General features: G+C 39.4%; 1 protein-coding gene across 3 annotated transcripts in view; it reads left to right on the top strand.

Moving 5' to 3' along the window:
• The window catches only part of CARMIL1 (capping protein regulator and myosin 1 linker 1), a 306,445-nt gene that overhangs the window by 174,943 nt on the left and 111,657 nt on the right, over nucleotides 1-19,845 (top strand). For all 3 annotated transcript variants that reach the window (XM_069563603.1, XM_069563602.1, XM_069563601.1), the window contains exons 10-12: nucleotides 1,078-1,166; nucleotides 2,522-2,616; nucleotides 13,254-13,340. In XM_069563603.1, the coding sequence (XP_069419704.1) occupies nucleotides 1,078-1,166; nucleotides 2,522-2,616; nucleotides 13,254-13,340 (271 nt within the window). The remainder of the gene's footprint in view (nucleotides 1-1,077; nucleotides 1,167-2,521; nucleotides 2,617-13,253; nucleotides 13,341-19,845) is intronic.

Here is a 19,845-nt window from a genome sequence, read left to right as displayed (position 1 = left end):
GATAAAGAACTATAATATTTTATGTACTATTTTAAGAAAAGAAACTGCTCTATTATATGGTTTACCACACAAAATGATTTCTCTCTCTCTTTTAATAACATAAAAGATTTAAAGAGATCTTAAGTTATGACATTTAAAAATGACTTTTCAATGTCTGAATAAGGTCAGGAGCTACCTTAAGTTAGTTTTGGAATAAGGCAAGATATAAATAAATATAAAGCTTTAATAGGTAAAAATTTAAAAGAAAACGTTATGCACAGTTCTATCAAGGCACAGCTCTTCATTTCTCATAGTCCCCTCAAGACTTTTTGGCTGCATATATTAGCCATTTCAATTGTTATAATCTTTATTAAACACTTGATTTTAATTATGCATATTCATTTAACATTATATCCTAAGCACTTAAAATATTTTGAAAGATGTGAGTTTATGACTACATAATTTTTTAAAACATGAGATTTATTAACATGAGATGATTATTAGTCTTTCTTATTCCTTATTAGTTTAGAGATTACTAGTAGCAACATTCCATCACCTAACCTTTATCAAGTGGTTATTCAGCCTCTTTTAAAGTACATGATATTTAAGTGTTATCTATAAAAAGAGGATAATAATAACTAACAGCTTTATAATGAAATACACGGAGAGGCACGTGACAAGAACTCAGTAAGTAGAGCTTCATCATCAGCCTCATCACCATCGTCACTACCACTCAGGCTTTGGTTCTTTATTTTGGTATCACTTTCCTGGGGATTTCTTTTGGTTTTCCCAGGATTGCATGAAATCTGTGTGCCTATAGCACTGCCCAAATGCCTGTTTTCCTGTCATAATTATGTGATTTCCGTCTTGTCTGATTGCCTTGTGGGTGGTATCACTCTTGAAGTCAGGGACTTTGTCCTTTGTGTTGTTGTGTTCCCTGAATCTTCAGCAGCAGGATGTGTAGGAGTAGCTGTCAACTCATGGGTTGTTGATTGAATGAATGATTTATTTAAAGCTTTGTAGCTGCAAGGATTTATGATGGTGAAGTGAGGTCATATTCTGACTTACGACATGGTCAAAGAATATTTTCTGTTACAGTCCACTGACGTCTGTGAACAGATCTTGCGGGTGGTGAGCAGGTCCAATCGACTGGAAGAATTGGTGTTGGAAAATGCTGGACTTAGAATGTGAGTATTTTCCTGAATATATGAATGTGTAGCTTTAAAACATTTTCCCCTTTTTTCTAAAATTAATATATGGTTTTGAGAAAAGTTAATGCTATCACCTGTATAGTGTTTTCTCATCTTAAAAAAACGTCCCTGTGATCCCCATCATTATTACAGAGGTCAAGGATTTTATCTTCTTTTGTGGTGTGTCACGTGGTATCTTTGAGGGTATATAAGGATAATGCTTAAGAGCATGGACCCTTGGGTCAGAAGCCTCATGTCTTTCGGGAAGTTGGTTCAGTTGTCTGTACCTCAGTCTCTTCATTTTTAAGTTGGTGATAATAGGGCTTACTTTGTAGAATTACGGTTGTAAGGATAAATGAGTTAATACATGGAAAGTGTTTAGAAAAGTTTCAAAATCTTTCATATGAGAGATGCTATGTGTTAGCTTTTACTAGTACCATTAATCATAAATCGTAGTCATAGTAATGGCACATTTCATAGGATGTTATTGTTTGGCTTTGATCTGTTTCAACCATTTCTCTCCCTTTTCAAATTCACACTTAAATAATCTTCATCAAGTGTGGTTCAGTAACAATACCCAAGCCTTAATGGGGGCATGTGACTTCGAACCTGCTGGAATAAAGACGTAACTGCTACTAAGTGAGGAGGCTTGGTAGTTTCATACTCATAGCACTTAACGCATTATTTTAAGTTAAACACACTTAAAATAGTGCTTTTGAGTATGTGGTGATTGGATGGCATCACTGACTTGTTGGATATGAATTTGAGCAAACTCTGGGAGTTGGTGATGGACTGGGAAGTCTGACATGCTGCAGTCCATGGAGTCGCAAAGAGTCGAACAGGACTGAACAACTGAGCTGAACTGAAAATACAGTGCTAGCAACTATAGCCTTCAAATTCAATTAGGGCGGTCACTTCTGCCTTCATGAGTATTGCATGAAATTAAAACTGATATAGGGAATAGCCTATTATGATTTTCATGAAAAAAACAATTCAGGATTTAAGTCATAGAAGGGCCAAAAGTACTATTAATAGCATCTTTTAATGTGTCTTTAAAGGAGCAATTACACATTTTTCTTTGGAATGAGGTTTGGACTGATCAAGATGAACCGTATTCTAGCTATGACTTTACAGATTCTCTAATGAGGATATGTACTCGTGAACATAGATTGATTCTTAACAAATATGATATATAGATTAATATTGTAAAGATTGGCTCTTGACAAATATGATATATAGGCTAATGCTGTAAAGGCTCCTCCTTTTTATAAATTTCACTCTAGCTATTCTAGCATTAAATTTTCTAATTGAGTCTTTTTACACATTGTGTCTTAATGTTTGTTTACTTGCAGAGATTTTGCACAAAAACTGGCCAGTGCTCTAGCACATAATCCCACTTCAGGGCTGCACATGATTAACCTTGCTGGCAACCCACTGGAGGATCGAGGTACCGTAGCATTTACATAACTGTTGATGCCAGAACTGTAAGATGATTAGGGAATTTTCATTTAGCCATGCCTGAAGAATAGTGTCAGTCTTAGTTTAATTATATTATAAATGCTCTTGTTGGCTTAAATTTTTTCCAGCCTCTGGTGAAAATACTCACGCTCCTGTATGATCTTACAGAAAAACCCAAATGAGCTTTTTGGCTGACCCAATATGATTATAACAGCTGACAAACAGTTTCTGGAAGTGATCCAACTAGAAAAGAGGATATTATTTTTAAACGATCATATTGACTTTTTCTTGCTGGGTAGCAAATTACCACAAACATGGCAATTTAAGACTACATAGATTTATTATCACACAGTGTCTTTGGGTCAGTCTGGGTACAGGTTAACTGGGTTCTGTACTCAGTATCATGAGACTGAAGTCAAGTCAGCTGGTGTTTATGTGATCTGGGGTCTTCTCAGGCTCACTAATTGTTGGCAGAATTAAATTTCCTGAGGCTGTAGGACTAGGTCATCATTTTATTGCTCCTTGCCAGGTCAGGGAGCACTTCCCATGCCTGAAGGCTGTGCTCATGTCCCCACCTCGTGGTCCCCTCCTCTCCCAGCTTTACCGTCTGCCTTTCATTCCAGGCCAGCAGAAGCACAACTCTCTGATGCTTCACTTTCTTGTAGACAGGTCACCTGTTTGAGTCAGACTCCTCCAAGACAGTCTCCCTCTTGATTAATCCAGAATGGACTGATTAGTAACCTAATCACATTGTGATATCCCATCATATTCCTTTTTTTCCCAGTTACTTATTCTGTAATGGGGTATAACCAATTAACGATGTGATAATTTCAGGTGAACAGCAAAGGGACTTAGGCATACATATACATGTATCCATTTTCCCCCAAACTCCCATCCCATCCAGCCTGCCACATAACATTAAGCAGAATTCCCTGTGCTATATAATCAAGTCCTTGTTGCTTATCCATTGTATTATTTTTTTTAATTAAAAAAATAAATTTAAAAAAAATTTATTTTACTTGGAGGCTAATTATTTAACAGTATTATAGTGGTTTGTCATACCTTATTCATTTTAAATACAGCAGTGTGTACATGTACATCCCAAACTCCCTAATTATCCCTTCCTTCTATCCTTCCCCCAGCAACCATAAATTGTTTTTCTATGTCTGAGTCTCTTTTGGTTTTGTAAGTTCACTTGTATCGTTTCTTTTTAGATTTGTGATAACCCATCACGTTCTTTGGTCCACCCCACACACTTAAAGAAATTACATAGGATATGTTTACCAGGGGCAGGAATCTTGAGGACCAGCTTACAATTCTGCCTATCACAGATGTCTTTTAATTTTTAATGAGATTTGAATGTGAGAATAGAGGGGAGTTGAAGGACTAAATTTCATGAGGTGGCAAAAGAAGGTTTCATTCGAAGATGTTTGCATGAGTAGAGTGAAGAGTCAGTAGTTTTAGAGAGCAAAGCCTGAGAGTTTGAATTCTCAGTAGGAGAACAGTGATGGATGAGATTTAAGAAGGAGTAGCTTTATCTCTAGAGGGGATACTTTGTTTTCACTGTATATTTATTGCAGATGTTTTCCAGTGTTGTTGACTAAGGGCCTTTCATCTTGGGATGTTATATATTTGATGAGGGTTAATTATTAAACTGAGCTGAAGATCCTGGTATAGACACTCAGTTCTGTATTTTTGTTCCTGTTACTGACATTGTTCTTCATTGAAAAAGATACCCATGTGGCATCCAAGGAAACATTTGAAGAGGAACTTCCTAGCATCTGAAATAGTGAGTCTAAAGGAAGGTTGAGACTAAATTGGAAAACTAGATCACATGAAAGACACTCTCCTAGGTGTAAAAGGCAAAGCTGAACATAATGGAAATGTAACTCTGGAACAGGAGTTTCTCTGGGGTTTTAGTATTTTCTTTAGGAAAAACAGGTGTTCTCTCTACTAGTCAGATGCTACCAAGACGTGACTAAAACCATGTAGATCACTTTTTGTAGACAGGAGGGCTGTTTTGCTTTTGTTTTTAAGATGGAAGGAACTCAAACGTGTCTGTCTCCTGACTGGACAGAATCAATGGTTATTAAGTGCTGGTCGCTAGGAATGTGAAATCCAGAGTGTAGTAAGGGACACTCCTTGGTCATCAGAGAAACGCAAACTCAAACCATACTGAGATACCACCTCACAAGCAGTAGTTGAGCTATCATCAAAATAAGTGTTGGAAAGGATGTGTAAAATGGGAACTTGAGCATTACTGGCGCAAGTGTACAGTGGGGCAGCCTCTTCGGGTGCTTGTTAGCCAGTTGCTTCAAAAGTCGAACACAGATTTACTCTATGACCCAGCAATTTCACTCTTAGGTGGTCCCCAAGAGAGATGAAATGAATGTCTGCTCAAACACTAGTGAATGAGTGTTGATAGAAGTTCGTGGTTGCCCCAAAGTGGAAACCCAAATGCTTATCCCTGGTTGGGGGATAAACAGAATGTGGTGTATCTGTACCGTGGAACCTTGTTCCACAGCACAAGAGAATGAGGTGATGGTCCTGCTGGGACGTGGCTGAACCCCAAAAACTATATTTAGGGAAAGAAGCGAGACCCCAAAGATCTTTCGTATTATTGGGGCTCGGAAGGCTGAAAGTGAAGTCACTCTGTCGTGTCTGACTCTTTGCAACCCCATGGATTGTAGCCTACCAGGTTTCTCCGTCCATGGGATTTTCCAGGCAAGAGTACTGGAGCGGGAGCCATTTCTTGCTCCAGGGAATCTTCCCGACCCAGGGATGGAACCCGGGTCTCCTGCTTTGTAGGCAGATGCTTTTAGGGGAAGAATGAGTCTGAGGCTCTTCATCTTTCCAGTGGTGTGCCTCATATGCCCTGAGGCACAGCCCTCTGGGACAGCCTTATCTGTTGACTCCTCACCTTGGGTTTGAACTTCTGAGATAGCAGTTCTTCATTCTGTTGCACTGGAGTTAGATATGGATGTCTCTGTACCAGCCTTACTTCTCATTCCTCCTCCTTATCCATCATTGGATAATCATCATAATCTCCTAAGACACAGGGCACCTAGCCCAATACCTTATATGCAATCAATAAATATTGTCTTTAAATTGAATTTCATTTCATAATAGAATTCCTTTTTTTTGTCGCTTTTAAATTGGAATTGAAAACCATGGTGAAGTTTATCAAGATTCTTTTGTGCAGAGTCAGAACTGGTGTGGAGAGATGACGTGTCCCTGCCTTTTCCTCCACTGTCCTACCTGTGTGACCTGATCCTTGTACATCTTTCACCTACCTGCATTCCCAGGTGTGAGAATCAAGAATCATTCCAAGGATGTTTTCCAGAGCTTCGTGCGTAGATGCCGACTCTCCAGGGAGTTTTCTGCTCACTTACACTCAAGGCTTGACACTCCTGAAAATATTTTCTCAAACTAAGGCTTTCTGTGTTTCTGCCCCTTCTAGATTCCTTCTTTGCTATGTTTGGCCGGAGCTCTTGGACAACTGCCAGCACCTGTGTTCCCCACCTTTTTTTCATTCTTTGGACTGAGCCTCCTGAACACAAATTCTTTACAGGCTTTTTTTTTTTACTTCCATCCAGGCTAAATACCTAAAGGTGATGGTAGCTTTTCTGCTTCTGGATGGGAAGTCCACAAGAAATCCAACTGAGCGTAAAATATTTATAGAGAGTTCAAAATAGGGGAAAATGGTCATGACTTTTGTTTCTGAGCTTTTCACTGAAAAACAATAAAAAGAGCATGGGAGGAGGAGTGTGCAGTTGAATTGTTTAGTCTGTAAAAGAGGCCAAGCCCGGGAAGAAGGAAACACAAAGAAACACAAGGCAGTTTGGCAGCCCAGAATGCTGAGGAATTTAAGTACCAAGTAGAATTTGATTTTTGCACCTGAACCATCCTCTCAGGGCCTTATTTGGAAACTCTCAGAGCTGAAGCTTGGCTCCTTGCATTGTGATATGAATGTTGATGCAGCAAAGCCCTGATATTTACAGCTCTATTTACAGCTCAGCCTCCCTGTCAGGCTCGTGCTCAGAGGACAAGCAGCCTTCTGTTGTTAAGGGGCTGCTGGTGGAGGAGAATGAAGTATAATTTAGTAGGAGGGGGGTCGTGCTTCCAGTGCTGGATGCCCTGCTCTTCGTGCTCTGCAGGAGCCCCACAAGGCAGTGAATGGACCACACGCATTCATGAGCTCTTCTTATCCCAGTTGCAGGGCCAGCCAGTTCCCCAGCTTGCTCTTGGCCTCCTAGTCCTGTGTGTTTTCAGACTGTAGGTCAAGACCTGGTAAGCATTTTAATAAAAAGAAGAAATAGAACACAGTAGAAAATATCAGAGTGTATTGTTCAGGAAAACTGGGGTTTTAGTTTTTGCTTATATGTCTATGTGCTTATTTTGGTATGAGCTTCCTGCACCACAGTGTCAAATCTCTTTCTGTATGCGGGTCATGGTAGAAAAGGCTTGAAACTCTCTATGCCTACTGCACTTTATTAACTAGCTCTGTTGAGTCCTCTGGACTGACCTAGTGTCTGAACCAGGGTGTTCCAGTCATCGCCTCCTGACTAATGCTTTGGATCTGACGACTTTTTGGATTAAAGTGGAGTGTTTTGGGAAACAGAGCTTTTCTCTCTCCACTCGTTTCACACACTTTCCTTCCCTAAATGTCACAAGCTCTGTGTTCCAGTCTCCGTGGTTACCGTTCCCAGTTATCCTTGATTTTATGATCTTAGCCTCGTCAGGAATGTCTGTCCTGATTTCCTCCCCTCATTTTATTCTAAATTGGATTATTTTGTTTAAGGATGATTTAGAATCCTTTCTTGAAATGTTTTTCTTTTGGAAATGTTGACCTGATGCACCCAAGTTGTTTTTTTGCTGACCATCTGGTGGTGGCTCTGATTTGATCTGAATAAGACAAGACAAATGGATTCTAGAAATGCTGCTTACATTTGAGGGCGGGGTAGATCCTTCATATCTCAGTGTATATCAGTGGGTTTTAGAGTCAGAATACGTGGGTTCAGATTTGAGCTTCTCCACTTTTCATCTGAGTTTCCTTGGACAAATTACCTAACTTCTCTATACCTCAGATTTCTCGAAAATAATAATAGCACCTCCCACACAAGGATGTTTTAAAGATTAAATGAGAATATACGTAAAAGCCATAGGAATAGCAATGCATTGTGTCACGTACTGTGCACTCAATACCTGTTAACTTTTACTCCCACGTTTGACTCAGAGTAGTAGCCTTGTGAAGTTAAATAGTGCAAATGTTACTCTCCTTTTATGGATCAGGAAGCTGTGTTTACATAACTTGGAAAAGCTTACAGAGTCATACCTGGTACTGATTGTTCAGACTATTATCTAGAATTTCCTGAGTGATCAATCAATCAGTCTCTTATACTGTCTTTCGGATTTTCTGATTTGGCTATCTCAATTTCCTATGGAAGTAGAAGGAAATCTTTGTGCATGAGATTTGGAAAACATTGGCTTATTCCACAGCACGTCGATACACTTTCTTAAGCACTTTGATATTTAAAGATGCCAGGTTTCTGTGTGACAGCTACACAACAGAAAATACTTTTCTTTAGAGTCATGATTTAGCCATATTTATTGGAAAAGACTCTGATGCTGGGAGAGATAGGGGGCAGGAGGAGAAGGGGACGACAGAGGATGAGACGGCTGGATGGCATCACCAACTCGATGGACATGAGTCTGAGTGAACTCTGGGAGATGGTGATGGACAGGGAGGCCTGGTGTGCTGTGATTCATGGGGTTGCAAAGAGTCGGACACGACTGAGGGACTGAACTGAATTGAACTGATATCTTTATGTTTACACAGTGTAAAACAATATTTTAGAAACCTCATAGATTTAGATTTTAGGGCATTCAAAAGTTAGGTATATTGACTGTTTTTTCCCTATATTCCTAGTTCTTCAATCTCTTCCTCTCAACTTTATCTTTGAAATGGAAATACTCCATCATGTTTTATTTATCTTAAAAACTATTTTATTATTTATTTTGTTTATTTTTGGCTGTGCCAGGTCTTCATTGCTGCACGCAGGCTTTCTCTAGTTGAGCAGGGGCTACCTTTGTTGCGGTGTGCAAGCTTTGGACTGTGGTGGCTTCTCTTGCTCTGGATCACAGGTTCTGGGTGTGTGGGCTCACTTGTGGCACATGGGTTTAGTTCCTCCATGATATTTGGGATCTTCCTGGACCAGGAATGGAACTTGTGCCCCCTATATTGGCAGGAGGATTCTTAACCACTGAACCCCCAGGGAAGTGTCTTATATTTTATTTAGTTAGTTTTCTTAGTGTTTCTGAACTCTCCAGGGAAGCCATTGAAATTAGTAGAAATCTAAAGATTTTAACTTTCACCTGTCTTCTGACATCTACAGTGTTCAAATCTATATGCTTTCTAACAGCCAAGAGTCATTTGATTCCCTGATCATGTTGCTAGAACTCCAGGGGCAGAATTCTGTTAAATTACCAATATTATGCTTTCAGTCAACAAGGAGAAGGGAACAACAGAGGATGAGATGGTTGGGTGGCATCACCGACTCAATGGACATGAGTTTGAATAAACTACAGGAGTTGGTGATGGACAGGGAGGCCTGGTGTGCTGTAGTCCATGAGGTTGCAAAGAGTTGGACACAACTGAGCGATTGAACTGAATCAACAAGGACCAACCTTAAACCATTTTATTCCTTACCACGTGAATCACACAAATTCTAAGATATCAAGGCTTTAGAGTTTTATATGTAATTGGGTGGCACTAGTGATGAAGAACCCACCTGCCAAGGAAGGAGACCTAAGAGATGCAGGTTTGATCCCTAGGTCAGGAATATAGATCCCCTGGAGGAGGGCATGGCAACCCATCCCAGTATTCTTGCCTGGAGAATCCCCATGGACAGAGGAGCCTGGTGGGCTACAGTCTACAGGGTTGCAAAGAGTTGGACATGACTGAAGTGACTCAGTATGCATGCATGCATGTTATTGTTGTAGAGTTTTAAGTACATGCATGATTAATGAGGTAAAACAGCAATGTCAAATTTAATTTCCTGTCTTTGTGAGTTAATAACTTATGATTCCAAATTAAAATTCTAAACATTTTATAGTTACTTTTTATTAGTCATAAATATTTTGAAGCAGAGGGAGCTATAATGGTTTCCATTTTGAAAGGAGAAATAAAAATTAGACCGTTTTTCCTTCTAAATTTGACACAAACTAAAACAAAAATAAATTACAGGAAGGGTTATTCATCCAGTAAAGTCTCCAGATGAAAGCTTTTGGTGATAAATTTTGTTTTAATTCATAGCTCTGAAGGCTGTGTGGCTTTATTTGGGGGGCAGGATTGAATAGTTTTTGCCAGAAGCTAAAAAGTCTCTTCTGTCCTTTCTTTGTGGGGGAAATATTTTCTCAATGATCAGCTTCTTCCATGGCGCTGTTTAGTAACTAACTTCAGGAAATACAAGGCAGGTGAATTTTTTTGTTTCTCCTGAGATTTTGGCTGCCAGCCACTCTCGATTTATTCTTGTTGCTAAGACTCCATTTCTGAAGCCTGCCAAAGTGGAGGACTTTTTATCAAAAATGAACTCAGTTCTTTTGTTTTTGAAAAACTGAGCAGTAACTGACCTCATTTATGCCTTTCATTCGATTAGCACTTAGCAAGGGTATTTCTTAAAAGAGGAAATAGAATGTATTTATGATTTGTGGATGCCTAGGAAGCTGAAACAAAACATTTTGTTGAGAAAGAAGCTAGTAAAACTTAGTCTAGAATTAGAGAAAAAAATACTTTAACCAGACAGTCTTGTGTTTGAGCCCTTAGTCCTTTCTTACGTTTAATCCTGCTTTTTTCATTTAAAATGAATGATCAAACATGGCTTAGCTTCACCTTTTATTGCTTTCGTTACTTAAGGTGTGATAGTTCTATTTCTAGAGAAAAGTAGTATTGTGTTATTTATTCCTTTTTGTCTCCCTTCTTTTTTAAAGGAAAGTTTCTGATTAAGGATTGAATAGAATGGTGGGTGCCCTTGCGTTTGGCTGTAGGCATTTGCAGTTTTATGTGTTGAGTAGAGTTCCATGTACTATAAAGTAGGTTCGTATTAATTTTTTTTCATGGGTGATTTGTATAAATTGGAGTATAATTGCTCTGCAGTGTTGTGGTTGTCTCTGCCGTGTATCAGCGTGAATCAGTCAAAATTATATACATCTCCCCTCCCTTTTAAATCTCCCTCCAGCACCACTCCACCCCTCTAGATTGTCACAGAATGCCAGGCTGGGCTCCCTGAGTTAAATAGCAGCTTCCTGCTAGTTATCCATTTGACCCATGATGGTGTCCTTTCTTTATTTCTCTTCTAGTTATCTGTTCTATACAGGGTTGGTCAAAAAGTTTGTTGAGGGTATTCTGTAAGATGTTATGGAAAAACCCAAAGGGACTTTTTGGTCAGTCCAATATATGGTAGTGTGTATGTGTCAATCCCAATCTCTTAATTTATCTTCCCCTTCCCCCTTGCTAAATATACAGAAATTTTAAATTTTAATGAAGTCCAACTAATCGATGATTCCTTTCACGGACTGTGCCTTTAGTATAGTATCTAACAAGTCATTGCCACCCAGTCATCTAGATTTCCTCCTGTGTTATCTTCTGTACCTAAGTTTTCTGAAGTAACTTGTACTCAGTGAAGTATAATGTACATTCATAAAGGTCTGTAAATTCCAAGTTTAGATCTTTGTGAATTTTTCCAAAGGGAATGCTGTCACGCAGCCACTATGGAGGTCAAGAAATAGGACGTTATGAAAATGCATGAACTTGTCTGTGTGTTCTGCCTTCTGTTATGATTAGCTTTATTTATTCTGGAGCTTCACCACTGTAGAATTATACAATGCATACTCTTATATTTGGCTTCTTTTGCTTTTCGTTGTGGAGAGGTTTTTAATAATAGATTTATTATTTTCTTAGATAGAGGATGTTATTTCTTAAGTAAGTTTTGCTAAGTTGTATTTTTCAGAAGGATTTCTTCTACAGTGATACATTTTTTGATCTGTAGACTTTTTTCTTATACCCTTCTGTTCCATTTCTAGTGTCTGTAGGTTCTCTTCTGGTGTTCTGTTTTCATTTCTGATTTTAATACTTTGATCCTTCTCTTCCTCTTAAAGTCTTGCTGCTGCTGCTAAGTCTTGCTGAGATTTATTAATTTTACTTTTTAAGAACATATTTTGTTAAATTTATTTTATGACTGCTTTCTATTTAATTGAGGTCTTCCCTTTGTTATTTCTTTCCTTCTGTTTATGGGGATGAAATAGGGATTAATTTATTAGACATTGTGAGATGGATACTTAAATGATTAGTTTACAGCTCTTCTTTATTCACTTGTATATTTAGGACTATAGACTTCACTCTAAGCATGGCTTGAATTGTATACCCAAATTTTGATGTCTTCATTTAAAATATTTAAATCAATTCATTTTACAAGAATGTATTGACGAAATATCAGACCTCTCCCCTCTTTGCAGTTAACACTGTGGTTTAGCATATTCAAATCTCTAGACATACTTTTAATTAAAAAGCCTTTTTAACAGTACTTAATCCAGTGATTGTCAGACTTGTTTGGGAAATGCTGTGGGAGACAGGCAGGGTCTCCCAGTACCTACCATCCTTAGGCAAACACCCATCTAGAGGCTTAATCAAGCTGAATGACGTTTAGCTTATTTCTAGAGTAGTACTTATGACTTGATAAAATTTATATTCAATTTGGGCTTTTGTGATAGGCAGCAGCTAGCACAGTAGTTCCTTACCATGGGTAAGGAGAGAACTGGGGTCTGAGAACCAGTCTATGGGACCTTACAGTTAATACAGTTTTAGGATGTTTCTCAAAACATGCCCCTGGGGAGGTCATAACTCAGGTGAAGCAGGGGGTTGGTTGAAGGCCCTGTAGCACATACATTGATTGTTTATCTGTTACTTACTTCCTCCCAGAAAAGAGACTACACTCACTGTAATCCTTAGGTGAGTGAGGGAGTTTTCACAATCTCACACTCTGATCATTAAATTTAGAGACCACTTGATTTTTAATACTGTAAATTCCTTGGGAGTTATTTTATGTTTCCAAACCTGCCTTCAAGAAGGTAGGTTAAAACACGCTCTGATGCTTTGTCTAAGGTTGTTAGCTGTAAGCCAGTTCAATACTGAAATTCATCTGCTTAAAGTAAAGCTGTTATCTGAATAATGCCACATTGCCTTTCTTGAAAATAATTAAATAGTATGCATCCGCTCACCCAGAAAAGTGATCAACTCATTAAGACAGAGGTTAAAAAGACGAGGAGGGAAAATTACATCACTCTTTCCAAGACTATTTGCATTTGAAATAGCACTCTGAAGAGAGGATAACACTTGGTCCAAAGAAAAGCATCTCTAATGGTAAATTTTCGATAATTATTATGCCTTTCTCTTACCCTAGCTAGGAGAGAAAGTAAAGGAGGTGTGATAGTAGATGACTAGAAAACAACTAGATTAGGAAAAACAGGCACTTAAATTGGAATCAAACTTAATTTTCAGGCATTGTAAAACAAATGCAATCCTGACAACTTAAAAATTCTAACGATCCCTTTCTTTCCTTTCTTTCTCAGGTGTGTCCTCTTTAAGCATTCAATTTGCCAAACTCCCAAAGGGATTGAAGCATTTAAATTTGTCTAAAACCTCATTGTCACCTAAAGGTACAGTATATCTTACTTACTTAACTTTGTATCGATAATGTATTTACTGCCCTATGCTTCCTTATACATGGTTAGAATTATTACTCAGTTATGTATCAGACTTTAATAATGTAGTTGATCCTTGAACAATGTGGTTTGAACTGCCCGATCCACTTACATGTGGTTATTTTTCAATAGTAAATGCTGTAGTACTGCATGATGCACAGTTCAATCTGTAGAAGTGGAGAAACTGTGGATACAGAGAGCTGGCAGGCAGTTATGCGCAGTTCAATCCTCGTGTTGTTCAAGGGTCAGCTGTATGTGTATTGTAATACTTTGGCAGTTTTAAAGTAAAGAAATTATCTGATTGAAATTCTGGTGTTCTAAAGTGAAATGCTTTCATAGTGGAGGATAATCTGAATGGCCACATGCAGTCTTCAACTTTTTAAACTTTGAGTCGCCATCCTGCCTCCTGCTCCTAAAGACAGCTGGTTGTGTTGTGTTGTTTTGTTTTTGATTTAGCAATTTATTTTTTTAAACAAAGTATAGTTGACTTACAACACTCTGTTAGTTCCAAGAGCATAAGATAGTGGTTTGATATTTCTGTATATTCTGTTCAGTTCAGTTGCTCAGTTGTGTCCGACTTTTTGCAATCCCATGGACTGCAGCACACCAGGCTTCCCTGTCCATCACCAACTCCCAGAGCTTGCTCAAACTCATGTCCATCAAGTCGGTGATACCCTCCAACTATCTCATCCTCTGTCGTCCCCTTCTCCTCCCTCCTTCAATCTTTCCCAGCATCAGGGTCTTTTCCAGTGAGTCAGTTCTTTGCATCAGGTGGCCAAAGTATTGGAGCTTCAGCATCAGTCCTTCCAATGAGTGAATATTCACGACTGATTTCCTTTAGGATGGACTGGTTTGATCTCCTTGCAGTCCAAGGGACTCTCAAGAGTCTTCTCCAACACCACAGTTCAAAAGCATCAATTCTTCAGTGCTAATGACTACTGGAAAAACCATAGCTTTGACTAGGTGGACCTTTGTTGGCAAAGTAATGTCTCTGCTTTTTAATATGCTGTCTACATTGGTCATAGCTCTTCTTCCAAGGAGCAAGTGTCTTTTAATTTCAGTGGCTGCAGTCACCATCTGCAGTGATTTAGGAGCCCAAGAAAATAAGGTCTGTCACTGTTTCCATTGTTTCCCCATCTATTTCCCATGAAGTGATGGGACTGGATGCCATGATAATCATTTTTTGAATGTTGAGTTTTAAGCCAGCTGTTTCAGTCTCCTCTTTCACTTTCATCAAGAGGCTTTTTAGTTCCTCTTCACTTTCAGAATATATACAGAAATATCTGCCATAAGGGTGGTGTCATCTGCATATCTGAGGTTATTGATATTTTTCCCAGCAATCTTGATTCCAGCTTGTGCTGTATCCAGCCTGGCCTTTCGCATGATGTACTTTGCATATAAGTTAAATAAGCAGGGTGACAATATACAGCCTTTATATACTCCTTTCTTGATTTGGAACCAGTCTGTTGTTCCATATCTGGTTCTAACTGTTGCTTCTTGACTTGCATACAGATTTCTCACGAGGCAGGTAAGGTGGTCTGGTGTTCCCATCTCTTGAAGAATTTTCCACAGTTTGTTGTGATCTACACAAAGGCTTTGGCATAATCAATAAAGCAGAATTTTTTTCTGGAATTCTCTTGCTTTTTCTATGATCCAGCGGATGTTGGCAGTTTGATCTCTGGTTCCTCTGCCTTTGCTAAATCCAGCTTGAACATCTGGAAGCAAATGGTTCATGTTCTGTTGAAGCCTGGCTTGGAGAATTTTGAGCATTACTTTACTAGTGTGCAAGATGAGTGCAATTGTGCAGTAGTTTGAGCATTCTTTGGGACTGGAATGAAAATTGACCTTTTCCAGTCCTGTGGCCACTGCTGAGTTTTCCAAATTTGCTGGCATACTGAGTGCAGCACTTTCATAGCATCATCTTTCAGGATTTGAAATAGCTCAACAGGAATTCCATCACCTTCACTAGTTTTGTTCATAGTGATGCTTCCTAAGGCCCACTTGACTTCGCTTTCCAGGATGTCTGGCTCTGGGTGAGTGGTCATACCATCATTATTATCTGGGTCATGAAGATCTTTTTTGTATAGTTCTTCTGTGTATTCTTGCCACCTCTTCTTAACATCCTCTGCTTCTGTTAGGTCCATACTGTTTCTGTCCTTTATTGTGCCCATTTTTGCATGAAATGTTCCCTTGGTATCTCTTATTTTCTTGAAGAGATCGCTAGTCTTTCCCCTTCTATTCTTTTCCTCTATTTCTTTGCATTGATTCTGTATCTTACCAAATGATTACTACTGGTTGTGTTTTTCTTGGTTCATCCTTGGAAAGACTTCTTTGCTATCACACTCCCCCCGCCCCCACGTACACATAAACTTGTCAGATGGACTATCTGTTGTACAGAAAACGGTTGGGCCTAACTGCAGTTACAGTCATCACTCTTGCTGTACCCGATCTATTTCCTGTCTTGGAAGTTGCCTTTCTTTCCCCAGGTTCTTTCCTGACTCCACTCACCATCCTCCCATTTTTCTCTGTTCTGTTCTTATTTTGCTATGTCATCACCTTTATAACACTACTAATAATAATTGAAATCTCCCTGCTTACATCACACCTTTGTACATGCTTGAAAAGTTTTTCTTCAATCTTGTATAGGGAAAATCTCCATTCTTCCTTCTGTGTTTCTCTGCATGTCTCCTTTACTACTCACACAAAACATGTCACTTCTGATATTTCTGGTCACCAGATATGCGGACGTTTCCCCTCCCACACCAGGCAGTTCTCTGCAACACCAGCCGGATATCCTATAATTCAGCTTATTATCTATGTGGAGATAACAGTCCCACAAGACTGTTATACTCCCAACACCCTCCTCTCCCGCCATGCCCTTTACATGCCTAGTGACAAGCCCAGGTTATCAGAGGTTCTGAAGTCTCTCTCCTTGAATTTGATTCATTTGCTAGAGTGGTTCACAGAACTCAGGGAAATGCTTATTACACTTACTAGTTTATTAAGGGTAAAGGATCCAGATGATGAACAGCCATAAGAAGACATCCACAGGGTGAGGACTGGGAGGGTGCCAAGCGCAGGAACTTCTGTTCCTGTGGATTTAGGGCATGTCACCCTCCGTGTGTGGATGTGTTCATCAACCTGGAAGCTCTCAGAAGCTCTCTAGACCCCATGGTATGTTTATGGAGGCCTTATCACATAGGCATATTCAGTTATTAACTGCATTTCCAGACTCTCTCCCCTTTGTGCAGAAGTGTTGGTGGGTGGGAATGGGGATGGAATTCCAAGCTTCCCATTGTAGCTTGGTCTTTCTGATGACCAGTCCCCATCCAGGAGCCCACGCAGAGTTGCTGCATTAGAACAAAAGGTGCTCCTACTGCTCTTATCACTTAAGAATTTATAGGAGTTTTGGGAACCCTGAGTCAGGGTCAAAGACAAATATCAGAACAAGGGATGTTTCTAGTGTTCTTATCGCCCAGGAAATTACGAGGGTTTGAGGAGCTCTGTGCCAGGAACCGGCAAGGGGGGCACAGACCAATACATATTTTCTCTTATGTCACACATCTCCAAATATTTTTAGAGAGCTTCAGTATATTTTATAAAGCCCTCATCTGTGATCATCTCTTCTGACATGTCTTCCCTATTCCTGAGGCTTAACAGAATCACTTACTCTTTCCTTTTCGCTTCTAGATCATATCTAACATCATTGTATGAATTTCGTGTTTCCCCTATGAGAAGGGGGCTCTCTTTGCCACACATGTGTGTTTCTTGTCTCCATCTCTCCAACACCTGACATAGTGGAGCTACCGACCCAGTGTGGGTATTAAATGAAAGTTCCTTGAGTAATTTGCCACTCCTTAACATGTGACTGTCTTTTGAGGACAATATGTCTAGTGATTGCCAGTTCTCCAGCAGATTGTCTAGGCTTGAGTCCTAACATCTTTACTTAACTACAAATACATTGATACATCTCAGTCCCTTGGTTCCTTAGCAACCTCATTTATACTATGGAAATTTGAGTCTCTACTTCGTCAGAGGTGGTGGGATTAAATGGGCTAATGTGCATAGTGTCGTGTTTGGCACAGAGTGCCGTGTTGTCCCTGCCACCGTCATCTTCCTCCTTGCCTCCCTTCTCTTTCCTTCCTCCCTTCCATCATATACTATTTTTCCATCATGTATTTTTATATGTTCCTATTTTGCCCAGGACAACCTCGGTGTCCCCACCCACAAATCTGGTGAATTAGTGCTCCTCCTGGAAGATTCAGCTTCTATCTCCTTTTCTCTTTGAAGTCCTTCTCACACAACCTCCTCTCAGCAGCCCCTGCAGAGCTAGATGCCCCTTTCTCTGCATTCCATAGCACTTTGCAAATCCCTCAACTTGAGCGCATTTCTCACTGTATTTCGGTCGTGTCCTAGCCTGGAAGGTTCTGGCAGGCAAGGGTGTTGTGTCCTTCATTGCCGTGTCCCTGGCACCTGGCACTGCGTGTTCTCACTGTGTCATGGGTGAGTGGGTAAAGCAAAGTGGTCCTGGAATGGTTTTCTGTCCATCCATTCCTACTTTATTCCCACTGTGCAGTCACAGTGAGTGATTTGAAATTGGGGTTAGTTCCATTCATGCCATGATTATATCCGCATGTTTAAGATGAAGGGACAAAAGTAACTTTCCAAAGGGAAACAATTCACCAGGAGCCAGTGTTTTCTGCCCTGATGCCTAAAGCCATCTACAGATCTGAAAGCTAAGGTGTAGTCCCTTTCTGTTAGCAGTGTTCTACATCAGCAAATCAGCTTTATAAAAACCCTTTTCCTGATGATTATCAGTGCATTACATATTATGGTAAAGACTTCGAAGATTCTGAAAAGTATAACTAAGAAAGCTAAAACTACTTGCAATACTAGTACCAAGTCAATACAAGATTGTCACTGTTGACACTTTGGTACTTGTTCTCCCGCACTGTTCTGTGTCTGTAAGCAGTTTTTTTTAATATAAATATCTACAAACACACACACATGTATACATGTGATTATACTATTTCATAATATGTGGTTACTATTTCATAAACTTCTTCCCCTGTCCCCCATAGTAAATTGTGATCGTTTGTGTCAGTAAACAGTTGGTCACTTTCAATGCTATGTGATAGCCCAGTGTATGCAAAATGTCCCCTCACTTATGTACATAATCTAATATTGTACCTTTAGTGAAAGTAAAGTCACTCAGTCGTGTCCAACTCTTTGCGACCCCATGGACTGTAGCCTACCAGGCTCCTCTGTCCATGGGATTCTCCAGGCAATAGTACTGGAGTGCATTGCCATGTCCTACTCCAGGGGATCTTCCCGACCCAGGTATTGAACCCAGGTCTCCCGCATTGTAGATAGACGCTTTACCGTCTGAGCCAGGATTTAGACCGTTTTAAATTCTGCAATAGTACAAGATACCATAATATGATATCTATATCTAATCACCAGTCAGGATAAAATTCTTGTAAGTAGAATTGTGACGTCAGAGTTTGTATAATTTTTAAAAAGCTGTTTCTGATATGTATTGTCAAGTTTGTCCTCCAAATATTTTGTACAATCCTCTTTATACTCTCATCATCAGTGGATATTATTCTTTCTTTTTTATTGTTTGTCAAGCATATTGAACAAAAATGTTCTGGTGTTTTAATTTTAGTTTCTTCAGTTATTGCTTAGTTGGCTTTTTCCCCTTGTTCCTTAGTCACTTATATTTCTTTTGGAGGAAGTTGCTAGGTCCCCTCCTTTGTTACTCTTCTCTTCAAAGTGTAAATTTTTTCCTTGTAAAATCATGTATCATGTAGTTCATAAGTCTAACTCTTTTTTAAGGTAGAGGGTTTTTTTTAACTTGATATTTAATATATTTGTTCATTATTATTAATATAAAACAGAGGGATGTAACAATCTTTGATCCTTCTGAGTGCAAGCTTGGGTCCAATACTTTGGCCACCTGATGCAAAGAACTGACTCATTGGAAAAGACCGTGATGCTGGGAAAGACTGAAGGCAGGAGGAGAAGGGGACGACAGAGGATGAGATGGTTGGAGGACATCACCAACTCGATGGACATGAGTTTGAGCAAACTCTGGGAGTTGCCCTGTCCCTCCCAGTGATGTGAGTGGGCAGGTTCTTCAGCTTCCTCTGAATCGAGAGCCCCACGTGCCCTCCACCCTTTACAAATGAAGATCCACACCTTTATCTCTTTTCTGCAATAAAATATGTTTGAGAATTAATATTATTTTATAACATGTGACCCAAAGAATTTTAAGTCATCTTTCCTAGGATGTATATCTTGAAATGTTGCCTTTTTAAAAATTGATTTCTTAAAGGTTTTCAGTACTCTTGCAGACTGTCACAAAGGATCTGAAAGGTCTGTGGATTTAAAATAACTCAGATTAAATTGTACTTTTAAACTTTTGCTGAATTTGACTAACATATTTTGTTTCTGCGAA

This window comes from Ovis canadensis, chromosome 20 (genome assembly GCF_042477335.2).
Source record: "Ovis canadensis isolate MfBH-ARS-UI-01 breed Bighorn chromosome 20, ARS-UI_OviCan_v2, whole genome shotgun sequence".
NCBI classification, from domain to species: Eukaryota; Metazoa; Chordata; class Mammalia; order Artiodactyla; family Bovidae; genus Ovis; species Ovis canadensis.
The sequence above is the reverse complement of the archived record's forward strand: the minus strand, read 5'-3'. Positions and strand labels throughout refer to the sequence as shown.